General features: G+C 47.9%; 4 protein-coding genes across 4 annotated transcripts; all 4 read left to right on the forward strand.

Annotated features, from left to right (window-relative positions):
• The first annotated feature begins 1188 nt into the window (after positions 1–1188).
• LOC101756710 (homeobox-leucine zipper protein ROC6-like) lies at positions 1189–3321 on the forward strand. Its single transcript, XM_022824739.1, has 4 exons — positions 1189–1513; positions 2021–2256; positions 2342–2459; positions 2614–3321. The coding sequence occupies exons 2-4, from the start codon at positions 2027–2029 to the stop codon at positions 3271–3273; spliced, it is 1008 nt and encodes a 335-aa protein (XP_022680474.1). The 5' UTR covers positions 1189–1513; positions 2021–2026; the 3' UTR covers positions 3274–3321.
• Positions 3322–3432: 111 nt separating this feature from the next.
• On the forward strand, positions 3433–5223 carry LOC101757232 (homeobox-leucine zipper protein ROC6-like). Its single transcript, XM_004955988.3, has 4 exons — positions 3433–3648; positions 3771–3945; positions 4056–4435; positions 4621–5223. The coding sequence occupies exons 1-4, from the start codon at positions 3433–3435 to the stop codon at positions 5017–5019; spliced, it is 1170 nt and encodes a 389-aa protein (XP_004956045.3). The 3' UTR covers positions 5020–5223.
• A 3692-nt stretch (positions 5224–8915) lies between these two features.
• Positions 8916–10115, forward strand: LOC101757127. The gene has a single exon (XM_004959119.1). It carries the CDS (start codon positions 8916–8918, stop codon positions 10113–10115), a length of 1200 nt encoding a protein of 399 aa, XP_004959176.1.
• A 3316-nt stretch (positions 10116–13431) lies between these two features.
• LOC101757622 (thaumatin-like protein 1b) lies at positions 13432–17103 on the forward strand. Its single transcript, XM_004955989.2, has 2 exons — positions 13432–13591; positions 16124–17103. Exons 1-2 carry the CDS (start codon positions 13516–13518, stop codon positions 16879–16881), a joined length of 834 nt encoding a protein of 277 aa, XP_004956046.1. The 5' UTR covers positions 13432–13515; the 3' UTR covers positions 16882–17103.
• Positions 17104–23372: the final 6269 nt, after the last annotated feature.

Consider the following 23372-nt stretch of genomic DNA (forward strand, 5'->3'; position numbering starts at 1 on the left):
GTTCGTGTCTCCTCTTTGCACAAAGTATCGCCGCGTCGACACTATTTTTAGATTCTCATAATTCGAAGGTACATCGATCAAACTTTCTTTGATTTTTCTTTGTAGTTTCATGGTTTTCTCTGTGTGTGAGGAGCGGAAGAATTACTTTGCATAGAAAAGATTGCTTTCCTAGGTCATCCATGAGGACAAGAATTCTATGCATCACTGCTGCAAATCCAATCCCGTGTGAGCCCACCTGATAGATGCCATGTACCGCACCTTGTCAATCTTGACTGTGCCCTTTGATTTCTTACTCATCAATCATGTTATATATGTGAGGAGCAAGAAATCAAGGGGGTGGTTGAGATTGGCGAGATGGAAACGTGTCATCTATTAGGGTAGGACTGCATGAGGTTGAATCACGCAATAAATTGCTTCTTAGTATGCATGTTGAGCATCCAGAGAGGACCTAATGCTTAGGTCCCAAAAGCTTAAGGTATAATCAGATGTTATAGTTAAGCATTCCTATTAGCTTGTGATTGCTCCCTAATAACCGAGTCCGGTGTAGGCTGATGTTGTAGACTTGAGCATAATGCAGGCTGGGGATGGGCTCGGGGTGAACTTCTGACCTAAATTCCATGTTCCACGACCATCTCATGTGTGTTGTTGGGTCTCTTTTTGGATAGGCTCGTGCTTCCATTTCTTTTTAGTTCAAAAAATAAAATAAAAAATTTGGTTCGGGCTTGGGTCGGTTTGATTGTTTTCGAGCTCGTTGACGATTTTTGAAACCCGACCTTTCAAGAGTCACGGGCTGGGCCAAACCTGTCGGGCCGTTGGGCTGAGCCGGGCGGGCAAAAGGTGCTCATGGGATGAGCCGGGCTGGCAAAAGAGCTGTGGCTGAAATGTGCCAGGAGGTGTTAATCAATAATCGTGAAAGAAACAGTTTACACATCCCGCCGCGGGGCTGTCTATTTATTTATTTTTTCAGGGTAAGCTATCCAGTTGTTACAGCCCACCAAGAATTGCCACTGCCCCTCCCTACAGGCCACAGCTGTTGCTGGCCTGGCCCAGGTAAGGTAACGAAATTTATAGACCATCCCCTAGCCCACGAGTGAACTCATACCAGGCCAAGAGATCGAGGGCCCACCCACACCAAGCTCCTTCACAGTACAGAGGAGCCAACCGGCAATTTCACTCGTCGTTCGTTCCCGAGCGCGTCGCTAATTCCTTCGATCCGAAGCTCCGAGCAGCAGTTGCGCCGCCGCTTAAACCCTAGCCGCCAGTAGCCATCCACGCTCCGGTGCTGTTCGCTGCTCCATTCGGCGGCGATCTCCGGCCTCCACGCATGGCTCCACATCCTGGGTGCTCCGATCCCTCCCGCTCCCGCTCCCGCATCGCCCACATCCCTCCGCGGCTCCGGCCACCTTTGTATGCCCCCCGGCTGCCTGCCTACTCGCCCAGCTGTGAGCACCGAGCAGTGAGGCAAACGCGATGTAGGCCAACATAAGATGCATTTACCCCTAGTTGGTACTTGGTACGTATTTAATTTATGAATTTTCCATTCATCATTCATGTGAGTTGTGAAAATACTATCAGAATTCCAATGTGTAGGTGGTACTGCGTCCACAGCCTCTTCACAGCAATCGAAATGCGTGCATCAATTTTACGCACTAGTAATTGAGAATTGAGATAACTAGATATTTGGCCAAGCCATGTGTATTCCTTGCGGCTTCTTTTTTTGAACTTGATTTATGTTTCTTTCTACTTTAAGTAGCTTGCAAAAGATTGAGATGGCAGTTAGTCTTTCACAACTTTGTGGGTACTATGTGTCATACATACCAATTGTCAAAGCACTGGGCAAGCTTTCTCAAGCAGTTTGTCCTCCAGAACTTTGTATATACAGTACATTTATTTGTTCTCTACTCGTGTGGCGTTAATGGGTATTTTTTACTATAGGCACCATAGTTCTCCAAAGATTCTACCATTTATTCTACACTATTTCATTTCTCACTGCTACTCCTTTCTTTTTTATGGTTACAAGGTCACCATGGAGAAAGGGGGTCAACAAGCCAATGAGAACCGACATTGTCTGGACTTCGGAAATGACCCCTCCCATAAGCTATGGAACAACCAGGAGGATGCAATTGAGGACCGCTTGGGAGATGAGGGCTATGCCCACACTGATCCTGAAGATGAGGACTATGTTCCTGAGTGCAAGCCCTCAAAGCCTGTTAAGCGCAAGCGCCTCACACCACAGCAGACTCAAGAACTCATGGCGTAAGACACCGCAAATGAAAGTGAATCATCCACTATCATTTGGTCTGAAGAATGCCTGTGCTTATCTGCTTCTAATCTTATGCAGTGTGTATGGCACGTGTACTCACCCAGATGCCGAGAAACTGGAGGCACTTGGCACAAAGATTGGTTTGGAGCCATGTCGGGTGAAGGTCTGGTTCCAAAACAGACGCCCTCAAATGAAGGTAGCATACCTTTCTACCCACCATCTCACATTGATGTTATAGCGTCTTTTTCGTGCATAGACAGCTCCCATAAATCTTGTTCCAAGGTCCTTTGTGCCAAAGTTCATGTTGCCTTTTGAATAGAATTTCTGTTTCTTCAAATTAATGTTTGCAGAAGAAGGCTCAGGTGGAGCAAAACAAACAGATTCAGCAAGAGAATGCTTCACTGCTGGCTGAGAACCAATCACTCCGTCAGGCCATGCTGATTCAGTCATGCATCACATGTGGTGGCAAGACACTGCCCTCCGATCCATTGGCAGAGAAGCAGCGCTTGCTCATCGAGAATACAAGGCTCCAGGATGAATGTCTGCGTGCTTCTGTTGTCCACGGCAAGATTATCCACACTTCTGCTTTCACAAAACCCGCGCCGTGGATCATCAGCAGCGGAGTTGATCGTGAAGCACTTCGCCGTCACGCAGATACATCTATGGAGCAGTTTCTGGTGCTCGCAACCAAGGGGGAGCCGATGTGGCTACCTACCACTGACAGCGAAATGCTTAACTATGAGTACGGAGCCAGAATGTCTCCGTGCTTGTTTGGGCTCCGCCCCGAGGGGTTTGTCGTGGAGGCAACCAGGGACACTGCCATGGTTTGGGGCACTGCTACTGACCTCGTTGGCATCCTGATGGACACGGTACGTATCTGCTCCATTTTTCCGGTAACACACTTTGGGTTCTCATGTGTACTATATATATGTGTCCTTGTGCGTATGTCTTTGTCGTTTTACAGGCTCGCTGGTCTGAGACGTTTCCAGGGGTCGTGGCAAGTGTGGTAGCTGGTGATTTTGTATCCACTGGCATTTTTGCTTCATGCGATGGGCAGATTCAGCTGGTGAGTACACATGCATTCATATATCAGTATTCTGTAGTTCAATGGTCAATCGTGATTGAACATCCATGACTAACGAGAGCACAATTGATTGAGTGGCCTGTAGATGAATGCCGAGCTGTGGGTGCAGTCACCACGTGTGCCAAACCGCACCGTGAACATTTTGAGGTTTAGCAAACTGGTTGATGAGAAGCAATGGGCTGTGATGGACGTTTCTGTTGATGGCATCCTTGGACGGGAAGTTACACCAGCTAGGTATATGGGCTGCAGGCTGCTTCCATCTGGCTGCCTAATTAAGGACCTGAGCAATGGATACTGCAAGGTACTGTTATTGAATTTCACAATCATTGGGTAGCTTAAGAAACATGTGACGTTCATAGTTATTTGTGTATTTGTTGCACATTGAGGCTCTGCGTTCACAACATTGGACTATATATATTCCAGGTCACATGGATTGTGCATGTGGAGTACGATGAGACCACCGTGCCAATGATGTTTAAACCACTATTCCTCACCGGGCAAGCCCTGGGTGCGCGCCGCTGGCTCGCTTCACTCCAGAGGCAGCGTGAATATGCCGCTGCTTTGCACTCCAGCCGTGATCTAGGCAACAACAACACAGGTTAGTCAACAGCAACGTAGCAGGTGGAGAAGGAATATGCTTTTGTATCCACATTTTATGATCAGTTTTTTGGTTTGTTTCATTCTGTAAATTGTGCATGGCTGCAACAGGTATCCTAAAGCTGGCGCAGCAGATGATGGCAAGCTTCTACACGGCTGTCTCTGGGCCTGTCACTCAGACTCAGGCAACGAGCAACATCAACGAGTGGTTTGGCAGCATGGGTACTGGCGTTGAGAGGCCTGATGCACCTGTACGCATGGTGACCTGGAGAAAAGCTGGCACTGCATCTGGAGAACCCGCCGACTTGGTTCTTAGTGCCACCACCACGCTGTGGCTACCCAGCACTCCACCTGAGCGCGTGTTCGACTATCTCCGCAATGAGAAGCTCCGTGGCGAGTGGGATATGCTCACCATTGACACCGCAGTGAAGGAGTTAGGCTACATTGCCACGGGCCACCCTGGCAATGTCGTGTCTGTCCTCTGCTCCAATGTAAGTGCGCTTTTTTTTTATATTTCCGACCCTTCCATCTTGATAAATCAGCGCCAATAAAATTGGTTTGGAACATGATTAGAGAAATTCACTAGAAATAAACTTTGTTGAATCACTTTTAGTCATCGAAGTGCATTCCATTTGTTTATTCAAACAGTAAAACATATTGTTCATTTTTCTTGCAGATCACTGATGGAACGAAAAACAAGATGTTGATCCTGCAGGAGGCACGCACGGACGTGTCAGGCTCCCTGGTGGTGTACGCTCCTATTAGAGAGAACACCATGCATGCTGTCATGAACAGTGGTAACAACACCTTTGTCTCCTTCCTGCCATCTGGATTTGCCATCCTCCCAGATGGCCACGGCAAAGCTAGCCAAGCTCTGGTCACTGCTGCAAGCACCTCCAGAGCTCCCGTCTGTCGCCACAATAACACCGAGGGGTCTCTTCTAACCATGGCCTACCAGGTACTGCTGCCTGACAATCTCACCGCAGGGGCCATGGATGATGTTGGAAAGCTGATCTGCCATGCGATAAACAAAATCAAGACTGCCGTCAAGGCTGACATCATCCTCCCAGCTTGATGAGCGGAATCGCTGGGGTGAGGTGGGATGGCCATCTGCAGTGGAATGGACTAGAGGAGTCAATCGTGCTCTAGGGTTTGCACCGGGTTTAGGGTTTCGGATAGACCACCCCGTAAATGCTGCTTTACTGTTTCTCAGAACTTCATCATCATTTTTATTTTCAGCCATACTTATGGGCTTTGGGTCCCGTTCTCATGGATTTATGTCAGTTTAATCAATTCACATGATGTTAGAATGGATTGTGATAAAGTTTTCTTCTTATACCAATCTTTTATCTTGCTTGCAAATTTGGCATATTATGCTGTGATTTAGTCACAATTTCTCAATTTGCAGTTTGTTTGATGTTACAGGTCTTAGTGATTGTAGTTTTTCTTGTGGTCAAGAACAGGATCAGTATCCAACAAGTCAAATAGTATAGCAGCTTTGCTCAGTAATTTTCGAAACTTTAGGTGATTAAAAATTAGCTTGACTGTTCTGGTGATATTCATTCGATGGTCCACTCGAACATTAGTGCAAATCTTTCTTAGACCTGCAATATTTATGGTACTAGTTGATAGGATAGATTAGCATGGCTCATCATTTCCTGAGTATATAGTACCCTAAAATAAAATTAAAAAAAATTCACAGCTCGGTTCCTCTATCTTCTTCCAGTACACCAGATTGGAGTCCCATCTATGAGTGATCAGTCCATGCACTACGGGAAACTTTTTTGCCGAGTGTTTTTTTGCGAGCACTCGGCAAACAACCTCTTCGCCGAGTGCCAAGCCAAAAACACTCGGCAAAAAAAATACACTCGGCAAATCGGTACTTTGCCGAGTGTCAAATAAAAAACACTCGGCAAACCCCCTTCTTTACTGAGTGTCAAAAAAAACACTCGGCAAAGAGGGTTGTTTGCCGAGTGTCAAAAAAGACACTCGGCAAAGAGGGGGGTTTGCTGAGTGTTTTTTTTGACACTCGGCAAAAAAATATTTTTTTTCTCTTTTCACCATGAAATTTTTTCTACTCCCCACATACAACATGTGGTACTCCATGTTAAAATTTGGTATATTTTTGGATTTATTTACTATATTTATTTAATTAATTGCATTTCAAGGAAATTTTTGGTATAAGTCAAATTTGAACTGCAAGTGATTCAAATTATGGAACAAAATGAGTAGAAAAATAATATTCATGTTATTTGGCCCATTTTGAGACCTGACCCATGAAATGAAAAGAAATTTCGAACATCTTGTTCAGGAAACACGATAATGAACGTGTGGAGGTAGTATTTTTAAATTGTAAAAAAAACAAGCAAAGTCTGAAAATCATGAGATTTGTAATTATGTGATGATATAATACGTGGAAGCTGTGGAAAAAAATTGGGAAGGTTTTGCACATTTCATCATGTACGATGATTACAAACCGAAGCATCTCAGAAAAAGAATAGTAACTTTGAGAAGGATTCGATAAAATTTAGAGTCGAAGTGACGGTCGAGTTCGGTTTGACTACAAAACTTTTTGTATAGTCAGTAGAGAACATATCATATTTCGTGTGAAAATTTGGTATTTTTTTGAAACTGTTGGATATTTTTAAATTTTTTTTAAAAAAACTTTGCCGAGTGTCCTAGGGTAGACACTCGGTAAATAAAAACTTTACCGATTGCCTACCTAGGACACTCGGCGACCCTTTTTTTAACCCTACCGGCCGGCCGGAGGCCCGCCCACAAACCCCCCCTGTTAAATATGGACTCATTTTTGCTACACAATCTACTTTGCAGGCCAGGCCTGAGTGGACTGCATATTGGTTACCTTTTTGGTTGGCTAAGGGCCTGTTTGGGAGCACTCCATTCCAGAAAAACCAGCTCCACTCCACCAGCTCCACACTTTACTAGCTCCACTCCACGAACTCCAAATAAATATGGAGCTCCTGCACGTGTTTGGCTGATGGCAGTGCTCCAGCTCCAAAAACGTGAACACTTGTTGTGAATGGTCTATTTTACCCTTTGTTAACGGACCCACATGTCATACTCTTCTATTTTCTCCTCTCTTCTCCCTCTCTCTCCTCTCCTCTTCTCTTCTATGTACTGCAGCACCTGCCAGAAGATAGACATGGGCCGGCCTACGCCCCGGCCGCGCCGCCGCGGGGGAGCTCGCCCCGGCGGCACGGCGAGCGGCGGGCGGGTGGCGTCCCGGGCGTCGGGCGGCGCGGCGAGCGTCGGGCGGGTGGCGTGGCGGGCGGCGCGTCGGCGGGTGGCGTGGCGGGCGGCGCGTCGGCGGGCGGCGCGTTGGGCGGCGCGTCGGCGGGCGGGCGTCGGGCGGGCGGCTCGTCGGGGGGCGGCGCGTCGGCGGGCGGCGTGTCAAGCGGCGGACGGCGCGGCAGGCGGGACGGTGGGCGGCGGCCGGCGGGCGGTGCGTCGAGCGGCGGTCGGCGCGCGGGTGGGACGGGGCGGCGGCCGGCGCGCGGGTGGAATGGCCGATGGGATTTTTATGTTTCACGAACCGGTACTGTGTAACGAGTGGCAATGGTGGGTAAATACCCACCAACTCCACGAGGAGGTCTGTACAAGGGGTTTTTGGAGCACCTCTTGAGGTACTCCACAAAAAAGGTGGATCTACCCCCTGCTCCACCTTTTTCTTGGAGTCGGAGTTGCTGGAGCTAGACGCGTTTGGCTGCGAAATTTTCGGAGTTGGTGGAGTGGAGCAATTTTTTGTGGAGTGGAGTGCTCCCAAACACCTCCTAAATGAGAGTACGTTGCGATGCAGAAATGTGTTTCTTGTTCCCTGAATTCCTGCTGCTCTCACCGCCTCTCTTCCAGAAACCTACAAGGATTTCCTGTGCAGCCCCGACGGCTTTGCTGTTTTATGTGCTGGAATTGGACAAATGTTTGCACTTAGTGATGTATACATTTGCACTCATACTGCTTCACTACTTGTGCAGTCCCGTCCCGTAGGTGTTTCGTCATATAGGTGTGCTGAAAATGGATGGTTTTCATAGTGATCTTAATGCTGAATACATTTCCTTTCTCCTTCGTTACCGAATCAAATCGCCGAATATAATTCTTGTGCGCACCCGGCCGAACTCTGAGCGTGAAGAGTTGTCGATCAAACAGCTGTTGTTCTCGGCTGGTGTCCACACCACCATTAGCAGGAAGAGCAAAACATGGGTTGGCTTGGTTGTATGGATCATGGCAATGGCAGGATAAAAGAAACCTAATTAGCTTCAATTAACCCACTCTCCTGTATCTCTATGTTTTCGATACAGAGGTTTGAGATGCCATCAACTCTCTCGTGACATCACAACAAGGATTTCTGTACGTTGGGCATCTCTGTTGATTTAAGAACTTGGCTGTGATCGATTTTGTCATGCTTCTCACGACTCTTTATCCAATGCATGTGTTATGTTCACACATTTTTTTATATAATGGCCATTGTTCACACATGACACATCTATGGGCTCCATCAAACTGAGAGTCTGAGACACGGTTAGGTGGACGGTACGTATTGCCATGAAAAGAAGTCATGCAGGCTTGACTCATTGGGCGCCTAATACGCGTCCTATGCTGGCAAGTTACTGACAAAGAGAGAGTAGCGTCCATGCTCCCCGGGGCGTGCGCGGCAGGTGACGTTGCGGAGCACCTTGCGGACGGGCGCATTTTTTGTTGATCATCAAGCCAAGGGTAAAAGGGTCCTTTGATGTTCACGTTATGCGCTCAAAAGTGGCAAAAATAAATTTTCGGTGAAAAAATGTGATGGAATGTGAGTTTTAGTACATTTTTCAGTGGTATTTTACGGGTCGAGGGGTTGAGGTCTTTCGGTTGTATTTTACGGAAGCCGCGTCTATTTTCCCTTCCCCGTTTCCCCGATCCCCCGACCGAACCCTAGCGCCGCCGCCGCCCGGCGTCGGGCGGGGTTCGGCCATGGATCCGCCGCCGCTGAGGCCGCCTCTGATGGAGGAACTCGTCGAGGAGGTGCTCCTCCGCGTCTCGCCGGACGACCCCGCGACCCTCGTCCGCGCCGCGGTCGGCTGCAAGCGCTGGTGCCGCCTCATCTCCGGCGCCACCTTCCGCCGCAGGTTCCGCGAGCTCCACCCCGCGGCCCCCATGCTCGGCTTCCTCTACGCGCGCAGGTCCGGCACCGACTTCGTGCCGGCCTCCTCCTTCCGCCCGCCCCACGCCTTCCGGGAGGACTGGAACGCGATCGACGCCCGCCACGGCCGCGTGCTGGTGGTCGCTTTGGAGTCGTTCTCGCCCACGGGGACGAGGTTCATCGTGTGGGACCCCGTCACCGACGGCGCGCAGAGCCTGCCTATTCTGGAATTCCGGCCCTATTCATGGGGTGACGCGGTTCTCTGCGCAACGGCAGGCTGCGACCATCTCGACCGCCGCGGGGGCCCCTTCCTCGTCGTCGTCGTTGTCACAGATGTGTCACAGATGCGCACGTCCGCCTACGAATACTCATCCGACCAAGGTACATGGAGCGAACCGATCACAGTGCAGCACCCCAACGACTGGATCATGATTAGACTGCACGCCCATGTGGGGAATGCTCTGTACTTCAACTACGGGCTGATGATCCTCAAGTATGAATTGGGAAAGCGAGAACTGGCGTTCATCGATCTACCATCAGAATTCCATGCACGGCACATGGTCCTCATGCAAGCGGAGGATGGTGGGCTGGGATTCGCCACCATACAGGAGTCCAAGCTGTCTCTGTGGTCGAGGGAGGCTGGTGCGGACGGATATGCTGGATGGGCACAACAGAGAGTCATCGACCTTGATAAGCTGCTACCAGTTTCGGATTGTAACATCTCAGTCTCACCTTATGTGTATGCTGCACGCCCACCTTACGTGGTTGCCGTCGCGGACAATGTCGGTGTCATTTTCATAGGGAAGGATGATGGGCTATTCACTGTTCATCTAAACTCCGGCCGGGCTGAGAGGATAGTAGTAGAGTCCAATTCCAACTTCAAGGTTGTTCCCTACGTGTTAAATATGGACTCATTTTTGCTACACAATCTACTTTGCAGGCCAGGCCTCAGTGGACTGCATATTGGTTACCTTTTTGGTTGGCTAAATGAGAGTACGTTGCGATGCAGAAATGTGTTTCTTGTTCCTTGAATTCCTGCTGCCCTCACCGCCTCTCTTCCAGAAACCTACAAGGATTTCCTGTGCAGCCCCGACGGCTTTGCTGTTTTATGTGCTGGAATTGGACAAATGTTTGCACTTAGTGATGTATACATTTGCACTCATACTGCTTCACTACTTGTGCAGTCCCGTCCCGTAGGTGTTTCGTCATATAGGTGTGCTGAAAATGGATGGTTTTCATAGTGATCTTAATGCTGAATACATTTCCTTTCTCCTTCGTTACCGAATCAAATCGCCGAATATAATTCTTGTGCGCACCCGGCCGAACTCTGAGCGTGAAGAGTTGTCGATCAAACAGCTGTTGTTCTCGGCTGGTGTCCACACCACCATTAGCAGGAAGAGCAAAACATGGGTTGGCTTGGTTGTATGGATCATGGCAATGGCAGGATAAAAGAAACCTAATTAGCTTCAATTAACCCACTCTCCTGTATCTCTATGTTTTCGATACAGAGGTTTGAGATGCCATCAACTCTCTCGTGACATCACAACAAGGATTTCTGTACGTTGGGCATCTCTGTTGATTTAAGAACTTGGCTGTGATCGATTTTGTCATGCTTCTCACGACTCTTTATCCAATGCATGTGTTATGTTCACACATTTTTTTAGATAATGGCCATTGTTCACACATGACACATCTATGGGCTCCATCAAACTGAGAGTCTGAGACACGGTTAGGTGGACGGTACGTATTGCCATGAAAAGAAGTCATGCAGGCTTGACTCATTGGGCGCCTAATACGCGTCCTATGCTGGCAAGTTACTGACAAAGAGAGAGTAGCGTCCATGCTCCCCGGGGCGTGCGCGGCAGGTGACGTTGCGGAGCACCTTGCGGACGGGCGCATTTTTTGTTGATCATCAAGCCAAGGGTAAAAGGGTCCTTTGATGTTCACGTTATGCGCTCAAAAGTGGCAAAAATAAATTTTCGGTGAAAAAATGTGATGGAATGTGAGTTTTAGTACATTTTTCAGTGGTATTTTACGGGTCGAGGGGTTGAGGTCTTTCGGTTGTATTTTACGGAAGCCGCGTCTATTTTCCCTTCCCCGTTTCCCCGATCCCCCGACCGAACCCTAGCGCCGCCGCCGCCCGGCGTCGGGCGGGGTTCGGCCATGGATCCGCCGCCGCTGAGGCCGCCTCTGATGGAGGAACTCGTCGAGGAGGTGCTCCTCCGCATCTCGCCGGACGACCCCGCGACCCTCGTCCGCGCCGCGGTCGGCTGCAAGCGCTGGTGCCGCCTCATCTCCGGCGCCACCTTCCGCCGCAGGTTCCGCGAGCTCCACCCCGCGGCCCCCATGCTCGGCTTCCTCTACGCGCGCAGGTCCGGCACCGACTTCGTGCCGGCCTCCTCCTTCCGCCCGCCCCACGCCTTCCGGGAGGACTGGAACGCGATCGACGCCCGCCACGGCCGCGTGCTGGTGGTCGCTTTGGAGTCGTTCTCGCCCACGGGGACGAGGTTCATCGTGTGGGACCCCGTCACCGACGGCGCGCAGAGCCTGCCTATTCTGGAATTCCGGCCCTATTCATGGGGTGCCGCGGTTCTCTGCGCAACGGCAGGCTGCGACCATCTCGACCGCCGCGGGGGCCCCTTCCTCGTCGTCGTCGTTGTCACAGATGTGTCACAGATGCGCACGTCCGCCTACGAATACTCATCCGACCAAGGTACATGGAGCGAACCGATCACAGTGCAGCACCCCAACGACTGGATCATGATTAGACTGCACGCCCATGTGGGGAATGCTCTGTACTTCAACTACGGGCTGATGATCCTCAAGTATGAATTGGGAAAGCGAGAACTGGCGTTCATCGATCTACCATCAGAATTCCATGCACGGCACATGGTCCTCATGCAAGCGGAGGATGGTGGGCTGGGATTCGCCACCATACAGGAGTCCAAGCTGTCTCTGTGGTCGAGGGAGGCTGGTGCGGACGGATATGCTGGATGGGCACAACAGAGAGTCATCGACCTTGATAAGCTGCTACCAGTTTCGGATTGTAACATCTCAGTCTCACCTTATGTGTATGCTGCACGCCCACCTTACGTGGTTGCCGTCGCGGACAATGTCGGTGTCATTTTCATAGGGAAGGATGATGGGCTATTCACTGTTCATCTAAACTCCGGCCGGGCTGAGAGGATAGTAGTAGAGTCCAATTCCAACTTCAAGGTTGTTCCCTACGTGTTAAATATGGACTCATTTTTGCTACACAATCTACTTTGCAGGTCAGGCCTCAGTGGACTGCATATTGGTTACCTTTTTGGTTGGCTAAATGAGAGTACGTTGCGATGCAGAAATGTGTTTCTTGTTCCTTGAATTCCTGCTGCCCTCACCGCCTCTCTTCCAGAAACCTACAAGGATTTCCTGTGCAGCCCCGACGGCTTTGCTGTTTTATGTGCTGGAATTGGACAAATGTTTGCACTTAGTGATGTATACATTTGCACTCATACTGCTTCACTACTTGTGCAGTCCCGTCCCGTAGGTGTTTCGTCATATAGGTGTGCTGAAAATGGATGGTTTTCATAGTGATCTTAATGCTGAATACATTTCCTTTCTCCTTCGTTACCGAATCAAATCGCCGAATATAATTCTTATGCGCACCCGGCCGAACTCTGAGCGTGAAGAGTTGTCGATCAAACAGCTGTTGTTCTCGGCTGGTGTCCACACCACCATTAGCAGGAAGAGCAAAACATGGGTTGGCTTGGTTGTATGGATCATGGCAATGGCAGGGTAAAAGAAACCTAATTAGCTTCAATTAACCCACTCTCCTGTATCTCTATGTTTTCGATACAGAGGTTTGAGATGCCATCAACTCTCTCGTGACATCACAACAAGGATTTCTGTACGTTGGGCATCTCTGTTGATTTAAGAACTTGGCTGTGATCGATTTTGTCATGCTTCTCATGACTCTTTATCCAATGCGTGTGTTATGTTCACACATTTTTTTTAGATAATGGCCATTGTTCACACATGACACATCTATGGGCTCCATCAAACTGAGAGTCTGAGACACGGTTAGGTGGACGGTACGTATTGCCATGAAAAGAAGTCATGCAGGCTTGACTCATTGGACGCCTAATACGCGTCCTATGCTGGCAAGTTACTGACAAAGAGAGAGTAGCGTCCATGCTACTAGATACCAGCATTTTTTAGCTTCAACGACATGCGTGTACGCTAAAACATGTGCCTCCATATGGCAATCAGTGAACGCACCCGCCGCATCCAACCACAACAAACCCACATGTATTCTCGCAAAAAAAAAAAAAAAACAAACCCACATGTGTATATAGCCTGGTGATATTCTCTTCATAAACACAACTCCAATCCCAAGGCAGAAGGCACCTGGTAGAGAGACTGTGCGTGGAGGAGGAGCACTCGTTGAGGATGGCCATGGCCACTGGAGGTGTGCCGGATCTCCGTCTGATCGTATTCTTGGTCTTCCTCCTTAGTACATCACACGGTAAGCATACTCACATCTACAACATACTCACTCCATCCCAAAGTACAGGTCGTTTTGGCTTTTTTACATTCATAAATTTTACTATACACTTAGATATACACTATATCCACATGCATAGTCAAAGCTATGAATCTGAAAAAATTAAAAAAAACTATAATTTAAGATGGAGGGAGTACTTCTTTCTTTTTTTTTCCTTTTTTGAGTTTTTACAGATTTAACATACTTTTGATGCAGTAGGAAAGATGACTTCTTCTCATGCATTCCTAATTCCCAGCTTCCTTTCTATGTATGTTTCCTAGAGATAGTACTTCTGATTCGTGCTCTATAGGCACCCTAACAAATTAAACAACTGAAGTAACATTGCGAAAACTTATAAATTTGAAATTTGTATCAAGCGCGTGAGGATGGAATAAAATGTAGAGCCGTAGGCTACATATTAGTGGTACATTTCAATACTTCGCTAACTTACTAAACAGTAATGTCCTTGCTTCTGATTTTATGACCATATATAAGTTTTTTTTTTTGCGAAGTATACAAGTATTTCCTCCAGAGTTGAAACACGTTCTACACAGCTAGTTGGAGACCAATAGTTCGATTCCAACCGACATATTGGGATTCTGTTATCAAGTTTCTGGTCGTCAATTCAGAAAAAAGGAGCACTAAAAAACCTAGTCCTTTCAAACTAATTGTGTTTATATGCGTACAGCATCTTTTTAGGGGTTTCAAAAAATCCCATCATGTTTTTTCAATATCACTCCTATAGATAAATTCTTTAGTTTCTGAGGCATTTTTTGCTTGCTTTGATAACACCAAATATATAGTGGTCTACTTTTAAAAAAAACATAGGATACTCTTATTCATATGTTTAATTGTTTATGTACATGTATGCAAATTGGAGAGACTCGTAATTCCATTTCATGTTTTTTTAGAGAGAGAGAGAGAGAGAGAGAGAGAGAGAGAGAGTTTGTTGGTTGTTGCAGCCGCCGGTTCATAGTTGTAATAATGCACCCTCAACTATAATTGGAAAGAAAAATCTCGCCTTTCACACAGTAGTTGATTCTACATGCGAAATATTACCCGGTTTACTGTCCATGAATATAGTTAAATGTAAAAAGTTTCAATCTCACCTATATTGTTGAAGAGATGCAGTCACTAGTTCAGGGATGTGCCTACTGAGATAGTACCTACATATAGTAAGTATCACCAACTTTATTTTCGATCAAAAGTTAAAACTTTCTAAGAACTGAATTCAAGGCTTTGGCTTTCTACTTGGGAGATTCAAAACTATAACTCGAAAACAATTCTCATCTTAGAAAACTGACTTTCTGTTAAGCCAACTGCATCTCAATAAATTTGGTGGAAGTTCTACTTGAGAAATAGAGTAAAATGCACCGCCGGCCCTTGAACTTGGCAAGTTCACGCAGAGTCCAAACCACCGTTACCCTGGTTAAACTGCCCAAGTGGCATGGTGATTGGGCATTGACGTGGACCTGACATGTGGGACCCACATGTCAGTCCACCGTCTTCCCTTTTCCTCACCTTTATCCTCTTTCTCACCGACATCACCTCCAATGACCATAGTGACATGTGCGCCGCCCATCCCCAGCCCCTCACCCGCCCGCATCTCTTCCCCGGGCACGCAAGTGCCACGCCACCGCCGCCTCCCTTGGCCCTCAGGCGCCTTGCGTCTGCATCCTTCATGCGGTGCCCTTCCACCTTGCGTTAGAACCTAACCTGGCTGAGCCCATCCCCAAGCCACCGCCGACACCCGGGACCCTATCCCGCTGCTGCTTCGCCATGCCGCCTACCAAGGAGCAAAGGTCGATCTGGCCGATGTTCATGGCAGTTTTGTCAAAAGCCCCCCTAAAATCCCCCCAAATTCAAAACCTAAAATGTGTCTGGTAGATCTTGCAGAAAACCCCCCTTGAAGAATATGGAAGCTAGCTAGGGACAAGGAGCCAATATGCGAGCCCCGGATGCATCAGCAAACAAATGGATGATTTAACATGATTAACGATGATTTGGATCTCAAATGAACCGATTAGCAAATTGAGGATGGGGATGTGCATTTTGAGAGTTTGGAAACCTAGATGGCACACCAAGCCAAGTTTGAGGTCCGACTGTGCATTTTACTCTGAGAAATAAAAGATACAACTTTTGTCGTCAGACTTTCAACTCGAAAAAAAGTGGAACCCACCATCAACGAAAAGTATATATTGGGAAACACAACAACATACTATATCTCTGCGAGCATGAATGTGTAAAGTTCATGCCTAAAAGGTCAGGATGATACATATAAAAAGCCCTTCAATTCTTATGTTTTAAGAAAATCAAAATCACCCATGTAGATGGCACCCTAGTTGTCCTTTTCAAGTAATCATGCATTCATGCTCCCATGAAACTAAACTGAATCTGCATTATTGATCTTATTGTTATTTGTTAATGAACTGCGGATGATCGGATCCATGAAATTTGTCTAACCGATATCTTCGATCTACATTTGTGGTCTTGTTCTTTCTTTGACACCGACAGGTGCGAAGGCGGTGCAGTTCACCTTCCGCAACAACTGCCCGGAGACCGTCTGGCCGGCGACGCTGACATCCAGCGGCCCCGCGTTCCCGACCACCGGCTTCGCCCTGGCGCCGGGCGCCTCCGTCTCCTTCCCCGGCGTGGGCGCCACGTGGTCGGGCCGGGTGTGGGGCCGCCACCGCTGCACCACCACCACCGGCGCGCGCTTCTCCTGCGAGTCCGGCGACTGCGGGACGGGGCAGGTCGCGTGCGGCGGCGCCGGCGGCGCCCCGCCGGCCACGCTGGCCGAGTTCACCCTCGGCGGCGGCGCGAACAAGGACTTCTACGACGTGAGCAACGTCGACGGCTTCAACCTGCCCGTGGACATCGAGCCCGCCGCGGCCGGCGATGGGCGCTGCCAGCGGACTTCGTGCCCGGCGGACATCAACCAGGTGTGCCCGGGCGAGCTGGCGGTGAGAGCGGCAGCGTCGTCGGCGAGGAACGGTGGCGATGCGGCGGTGGTGGGCTGCAAGAGCGCGTGTCTGGCGTTCGGCACCGACGAGTACTGCTGCCGCGGGCGGTTCGCGTCGCCGGCGACGTGCAAGCCGAGCGGGTACTCGAGGCTGTTCAAGGCGCAGTGCCCGCAGGCCTACAGCTACGCGTACGACGACAGGAGCAGCACCTTCACCTGCAATGGTAGCGTCGACTATCACGTCACCTTCTGCCCTGGCTCCGGCGCGACGAGGAGCCACGCCGTGCTGTCGCCCGACGGGAACAACTAGCTGTCTAGCTTATAGCTTGGAAACGGAGGGGTCACGTATTCATGTCGAATTGTCTGCTAGGTACAGATACACATGTGAGCAAGCTGAAAAGCTGTACATTTCAGTTCATTTTGTGTAAGGCATTGGAAAAGAGATGCATGTTCATTTTTTATGAAAATGACTATATTTATTTACCTGTTGTTTGATTTTCGAGAAAGAAATATGTGGAATTTTTTATTTTAATTCATCTTCTTTGTTTCCTTCGATGAGATTTTGGGTTAAGAATTGGGGTTAAGGTTTGATTTCAAAAGATCACCAGCTAATGATCTGGCATGGCAACAAGACGGTGGCCGGTGGCCCATTTCTTCCATCCATCTCTCAAAACAACGTTTCATGGCCCATTTCTTACTGTAAATGAGTCTAGCTAATGTTGGGCGTGCTTCCACCTGAGGCATCATCCTCATCCATTCATCGATTAAAACATCCAAAGCTAGAGAAAGTGGGTCCACATACCCTCAAATTCCCCACTAATCCTGTATGGCTTCCAGTAGCCCGTTAGTTATATGACTTCCATTGTTTGAGATCCGTGTGAACAATTCTCATCCCTTGGATTCTCCTTTCCCCTTCAACCCTAGCCCTGCTCCTGTATGCGCCACCGCCTTCGACAGTGGCGGAGCTAAGGGGGGCCAGTGGGGGCCATGGGCCCCCCAACATGGCAAAAAGAATTTAACCCCCCTGCTATCGCGCCTGCAGTTTATGTGATCATGGACTAAAATATAGCTTAAATGGGCTTAGCAGCTGGATCCTTTTGTTTTGTTTGTAGTAGCCTGCTGCAGCCTGGAGACAATCACTCTGAGGGCTCCGAAGGAACTCGTCGTTTCATTTCAGTTCGGCACCTTCTGGTCTCCCCAATTTTCAAATCTCTAACCCTACCAGACAGGGCGATGAGCTCACGAGCAGGTGAGATCTTGCGTTACGTGAGACATCGACAAAATCTCAAGCCATCGACCATCGTCTCTCGGCTCTCGCGCGTCGGCTGTCGGGCTCACGATATCAACTGATCAAGAACTCAAATCCCGTGTCCTTTGCGGCTTCACGACGTGCAAGACCAAGACACAGCGGCCCCAAGGATCTTTGTTTTGTTTCTTGCAGTTTACACTGCCAAGGTAACTAGTGACACTTTAACACTTCATTGATAAATTTGTTTGGTTAATTTTACTTTGATTTAGTTCTTAGTCAATAGCTTGTAGATGCTAATTGAGCAATTATTTTTTGATAATCATGGTACTAAAAAGGAAGACACTTGATTCTTTTTAGTGTGCCTGACGTACTTGAAAACCCTGAACAGATTGACGCCACTGTTCCTTGCTCTGACTCTAAGACAGATGAAGTTGCTAGTTGGCTTGCTGCACAGCAAGAGGAGGAAGAAAATGAAGAGGTTGCAGAGGAGATTCCAAGGCAATCACCATCTAAAGTTCAAAGAATCAATCCTGAAGGTGTTAGTGTCCTAGTAGTGGAACAAGATCTAGGTTTACGTCAACAAATTTGGGATTATCCTCCTGATGAACAAGATCAAGTTGTCAAAGCGTACATGAAGGATGGTCCATACCAATTTCTTAAGGATGAGTACCCTTCTTCTGGTCCGAAGAAAAGCCCACGCAGATTTCAAGCTCATTGGTTCAAATCTTTCCCTTGGTTAGAGTACTCACCTACAAAAGATGCAGCCTTTTGCTTCCATGCTTTTTGTTTTCTAAAAAGCCAACTGGAAAAGTAGGATCAGATGCTTTCACAATGAAAGGGTTTAGAAGCTGGAAAAAAGTCAGTAATGGAAAAGAATGTGCCTTCTTGACTCTCACATAGGAAAGGACTGTGGTTCAACTCATAAATACAATGTTCAATGTTATGAGAATTTGAAGAATAAGCCATGTCATATTGAGCAAGTCATTGAGAAGCAAACCGACGAAGATATCAAGAATAATAGGCTCCATCTTAAAGCATCAATTGATGCAATCCGATGGTTAGCTTTCCAGGCTTGTCCCTTCAGAGGACATGATGAATCCACTGACTCAAAGAACTAAGGTAACTTTCTTGAAATGGTAAAACTTCTAGCTCCTGGCAACAGACTGCTTCTTCCTCGGTGGTGGAGGAAGTGCAGCCTCTAGATCGTCTTCAGCGGCACGCTTTGATGATCCAGAGGACAATCCAACCTTATCAAACGGTCAGGCCTTGATTTCAAAGCCCTCCGCAGCATCAGAATCAGAGCTACTGAAGGACTCGACTACTTCTTCTTCCCCCCTCCTCATCATCATCACTCTCCACGCTCGCTACCGTGTGGATTCGAGGAGTAGCTTCGCAAATATCTTCTGCTCCGGGAGGAGGAGGAGCAGAGTAGTACAAATGTACATCTTCGTGCACAGACAAACAAGTTAGTACACTTGAATATTAACAAAATGAGTACTCAAGGGCTGCGGTCACGGGTACTTACAGCTTTTGGTAGGTTGGCAACGCGGAACTCTCGCACAATTGTGGGGATTTCACCCGCATTCTTGAACATATGCCTCAACCGCGCCATGACTTCATCTATGCTAAGTTCCTCGGGAGACATTCTTGATGGGTCACTAACTCCTGAGTACTCGTAAGCCCAGCGGCATCGCAGCTGTAAGGGCTGAGTTTGCCGCTTCATGAAGCTAAATGCCATCCTAACTCCAGTCAAACCTTCTTACTTCAGCTTGGATATCCCATCCAGGAGTTCAGGTAGTTGCAGACAGTCTCCATGGCTTGGCTCATCCAACCATCTGTTGTTCTAGGTTGGTGATGTCCAGTTAACTTGGGGAGCTTAGGATCGTGGTTGCCGATATAGCACCACTTCTCCCAGGAATGTGAATCAATCCACTTGTAGTCTAGGTAGAGGCTCTTGAGCTTCTCCCTTATTTGAATTCCAGCCCCTCTGACTACTTTAGTGTGCTCTCTCTTTGGCTACAACTTCACTCGGAAGAACTTCCAGAAAAGCTAGAAGTGGGGCTGGATCCCCAAGAAACCTTCGCACAAATGCACAAAAATAGCGGCATGCAGAACGCCATTGGGATTCAAATGTACAAGCTCCAACTTGTAATAATCCAATAAACCCCAGAAGAAGTCGGAGGTAGGTAATGCAAGACTGTGCTCAATGAAATATGCGAAGATTACAGTCTCCTCCGGGTACTCCTCCAGTGGCCACGGGTTGTCGAAGGCAGGTCTCCAGTTGATGACATCTTTCTCTTGGAGAAGGTTGGCGGCTACCAGCACCTTGATGTCTTCCTCTTTCAGTGATGATCGCTTCCAAGCACATGCAGGGGTCGGCAGCGCAGTTTGGTCCGTCTTCCCATACTTGAGGGCCGACAGTTGCAACTCCTTCTTATCCGTCTTCTTCTTCCCACCCTCAATTGCCTTGGATCCAGCTGCCTTCTTCCCCATTCTCATTGTCATGAGTGCCTTCTTTCGTATATGCTCGGGGGCTGAGTGGTGGGGGACGGCGGCGCTAGCGCTCGGAGATCAGGTAGCAGTGGCACTAGGGCTATGGTGTGGAAGTTGAAAGAATAGATGATAAAGATAAAATGGAAGGGATGTTTTCCTCCGTTATTTATAACCACGATGCAGTAACAGTAGTAGGGATTAAAGGAATATTCTAGTTAATGGACCCGAAGATTACGCACCTGATTGGCCACTACCTCTATTTTCGGAAAAGATAAGGTTACTATTTAGAGATGGTCGTGTTGACCAAAGGTTGACCCTTATACCCACAAAACTAGTCGGTAAAAGGCTCGGGGGCTGCATGCCACGTGCCATCGGAAAAAGTTTTTTCTCTTAATTTTAAAGGGAAAATGATGCAAATTACAGATTGACCCTCAGCCTGATTGTTCGATTCAACCTAAGGCTCGGGGCTACTCCATATGGAGTGCAACAACTTCCATATACAAGTTCAAGTTTGAAGGATTCGAGACCAAGTTAAATGAGGTTTGAGCAAATTCTAACCGCATGGTAGTACTCTCGTATCTTTGAAGACTCAACCCGATGAAGTACTTGAAGAGCACCAAAACTAGTGGGTGAAGCCTACAAAAGTACTGAGAACTGCTACATTTAACTAAAAAGTACTCGGGGGCTTGTCATACATACATCTATGGGCCCACCAAAAGGTTTCAACAGTCCTAGATACAGAACTGGACACCAAGACATATCTGATATGGAGGCTATGGCGCAGGACGGCGTAGTCTACATGGCAAGACAGGAACTAGTCGAGAATTAGGAAAAGTACTCGTAGCAATCAGAGTAGGAGTTGCCTAGTCGAACCCGACTAGTATTCTTGTAAATCAACCGACCTGTAACCCTACCTCCGGCAATATAAGGTGAGGCAGGGACCCCCTCCAACACAATTCAATTCAACCAACACATAGGATGTAGGATATTACGCAATCTAGCAGCCCGAACCTATCTAAATCATATGTCTGTATCCATCTTCAAGTTCCTGATCTTGGCGAGCCCCACTAACCAAAACACTACCTCGAGCAGCACCCTCAGTAGGTTGCCGGGTTAAAACACCGACACTCTATGCTTATTTTTAGTTTTTGTTGTTCATGTGTTCCCGGATAGGTTGTTGGCGGCTCATGGAGCTTGGGAGTCACCCTCTCGCTGTCGCCACAACTGTTGTTGCCGTCGTCCTCATCGGTGTCATCAGTGGTGTCCTCTTGGTGAGTTCGAATAAATCCAAGTTCCTCCTCCATCCCCGAGCAGATCTCTTCCCCCTCGCATCCACCCCCCATCGTCGAGATCTGTTCTCCGCTCTCCTCGATTTGGCCGTGGTTTTGGCTCTGGTTGCAGTGCTTGCAGTTGCTTTGGCTGCCTGCGATGCGCTTGCTGCTGGTTTTGATCGGGTTCAGGTCGATTTCACCACCTCCGCCTTCACTGCCATCCCACCCCCAAGATCCAAAGGAGTAGTTTATTTGCTTCTTGTCTTCTTCAGTTCCTTGTAGATCTCCATTGTCCGTCAGGTTGCAAGCCATCCATCGGCTTTATAGGCGTCGTTCATCTTCCTGCCGATGACGGATTCAACTTCATCCTCGGTTCGCCGGCGGTGCTCTTCAACCACCTCGTCTGCATCCACTTCAAGCCTCTGTTGTGAGGCTCTTCCGCAATGGCCCCAAGCATCTTTCATGGGTCCTGATGGACGTCGATGCCTCTGGTGGCCATCGCCGGCGATCTTCTCGACGGCGGCAACAGTGCTAGTCTGTAGGCGACGCGTGGCCAGCTCCGTCGTCTTTGTTACGACACGTGTAGGTGTGCGTGTCCCCCTTGGGGACTGGGTTGTTATTGGCTCCTCTGTGGAGGGCCTCTTTGTAAAACTGCTGCTCTTTTAATATAACGTATGCTTATTATAAAAAAAATATGTACATGCCCAAACCAAAAAAAACGAGAATAAACATAGTAGCTATTTTTTCAAAAAAAGGGAACCACTAATGCCATCCAATGCGTACATGCCCAACAAAAACTGAGAACAAACTTGGGATGCCGTGGCAAAACATCCATTTGCTTGATCTTGGCATTGGTCTGCCCTAGTGTAAACAACTAGCTTCATGATAACTCATTTTCCGTTTTCAGGTTATAGTATCAACTCTTCTTCTTTTTTTCTTGAGGTCGAGAGCACGTTGTGTAAATAATTATCCACTAACATATATAATAATATTAGATCTTTCAAAGACTTGTGCAGATTTGTTTTTGCCAAGCATGCTATACATTCTTGGCTTGTTGCATATGCACTCTGAACAAGTTGAAGCTGACAAGGCACCTTTCAGCTGTGTTCAGCATACAATGCAGACACAGCACGCAATAGGTGCAGACATGATCACATGACAAGGGCAGCTCACAGCCGGCAGCCGGCAAACGTGTGCCTGCCAGATTCTAATCGCAAGCTGTCCAACGACGCGTTGCCACTTTCAACTGAAAGAAGCGTTCATCCACTCGTGCAAGAAAGCATGAGGCTTGCAAAGCTGAAAGTAGAACTGCAAGCAGCGTTCAGGAGAAGAAACAATCAAAAGGAGGCGCAGCAAGGTGGGGTTTAGAATTTGTTGCCAAATGTTTAAATTGTTTTTCTTTGTTCTGAGTGAAATAAAAAAAGACACTAGCAATCCTATAAGAGGCAACTAGGGGGTGTTTGGGCTCTAAAGTCCCGTCACATCGGATGTTTAGATACTAATTAGAAGTATTAAATATAGTCTAATTACAAAACTAATTACACATATGGAGTCTAATTCGTGAGACGGTTTTATTAAACCTAATTAGTCCATGATTTGACAATGTGGTGCTACGGTAACCATTTGCTAATGATGGATTAATTAGATTTAATATATTTATCTCGCGAATTAGCCTAAAAATTTTGCAATTAGTTTTATAATTAATTCATGTTTAGTCATCCTAATTAGGATCCGAACATATAACGTGATAGGACTAAATACCCCGGCCCTCCTCCATATAGGAGTACA

Source organism: Setaria italica, chromosome II (genome assembly GCF_000263155.2).
Source record: "Setaria italica strain Yugu1 chromosome II, Setaria_italica_v2.0, whole genome shotgun sequence".
In the NCBI taxonomy this organism is placed as follows: Eukaryota; Viridiplantae; Streptophyta; class Magnoliopsida; order Poales; family Poaceae; genus Setaria; species Setaria italica.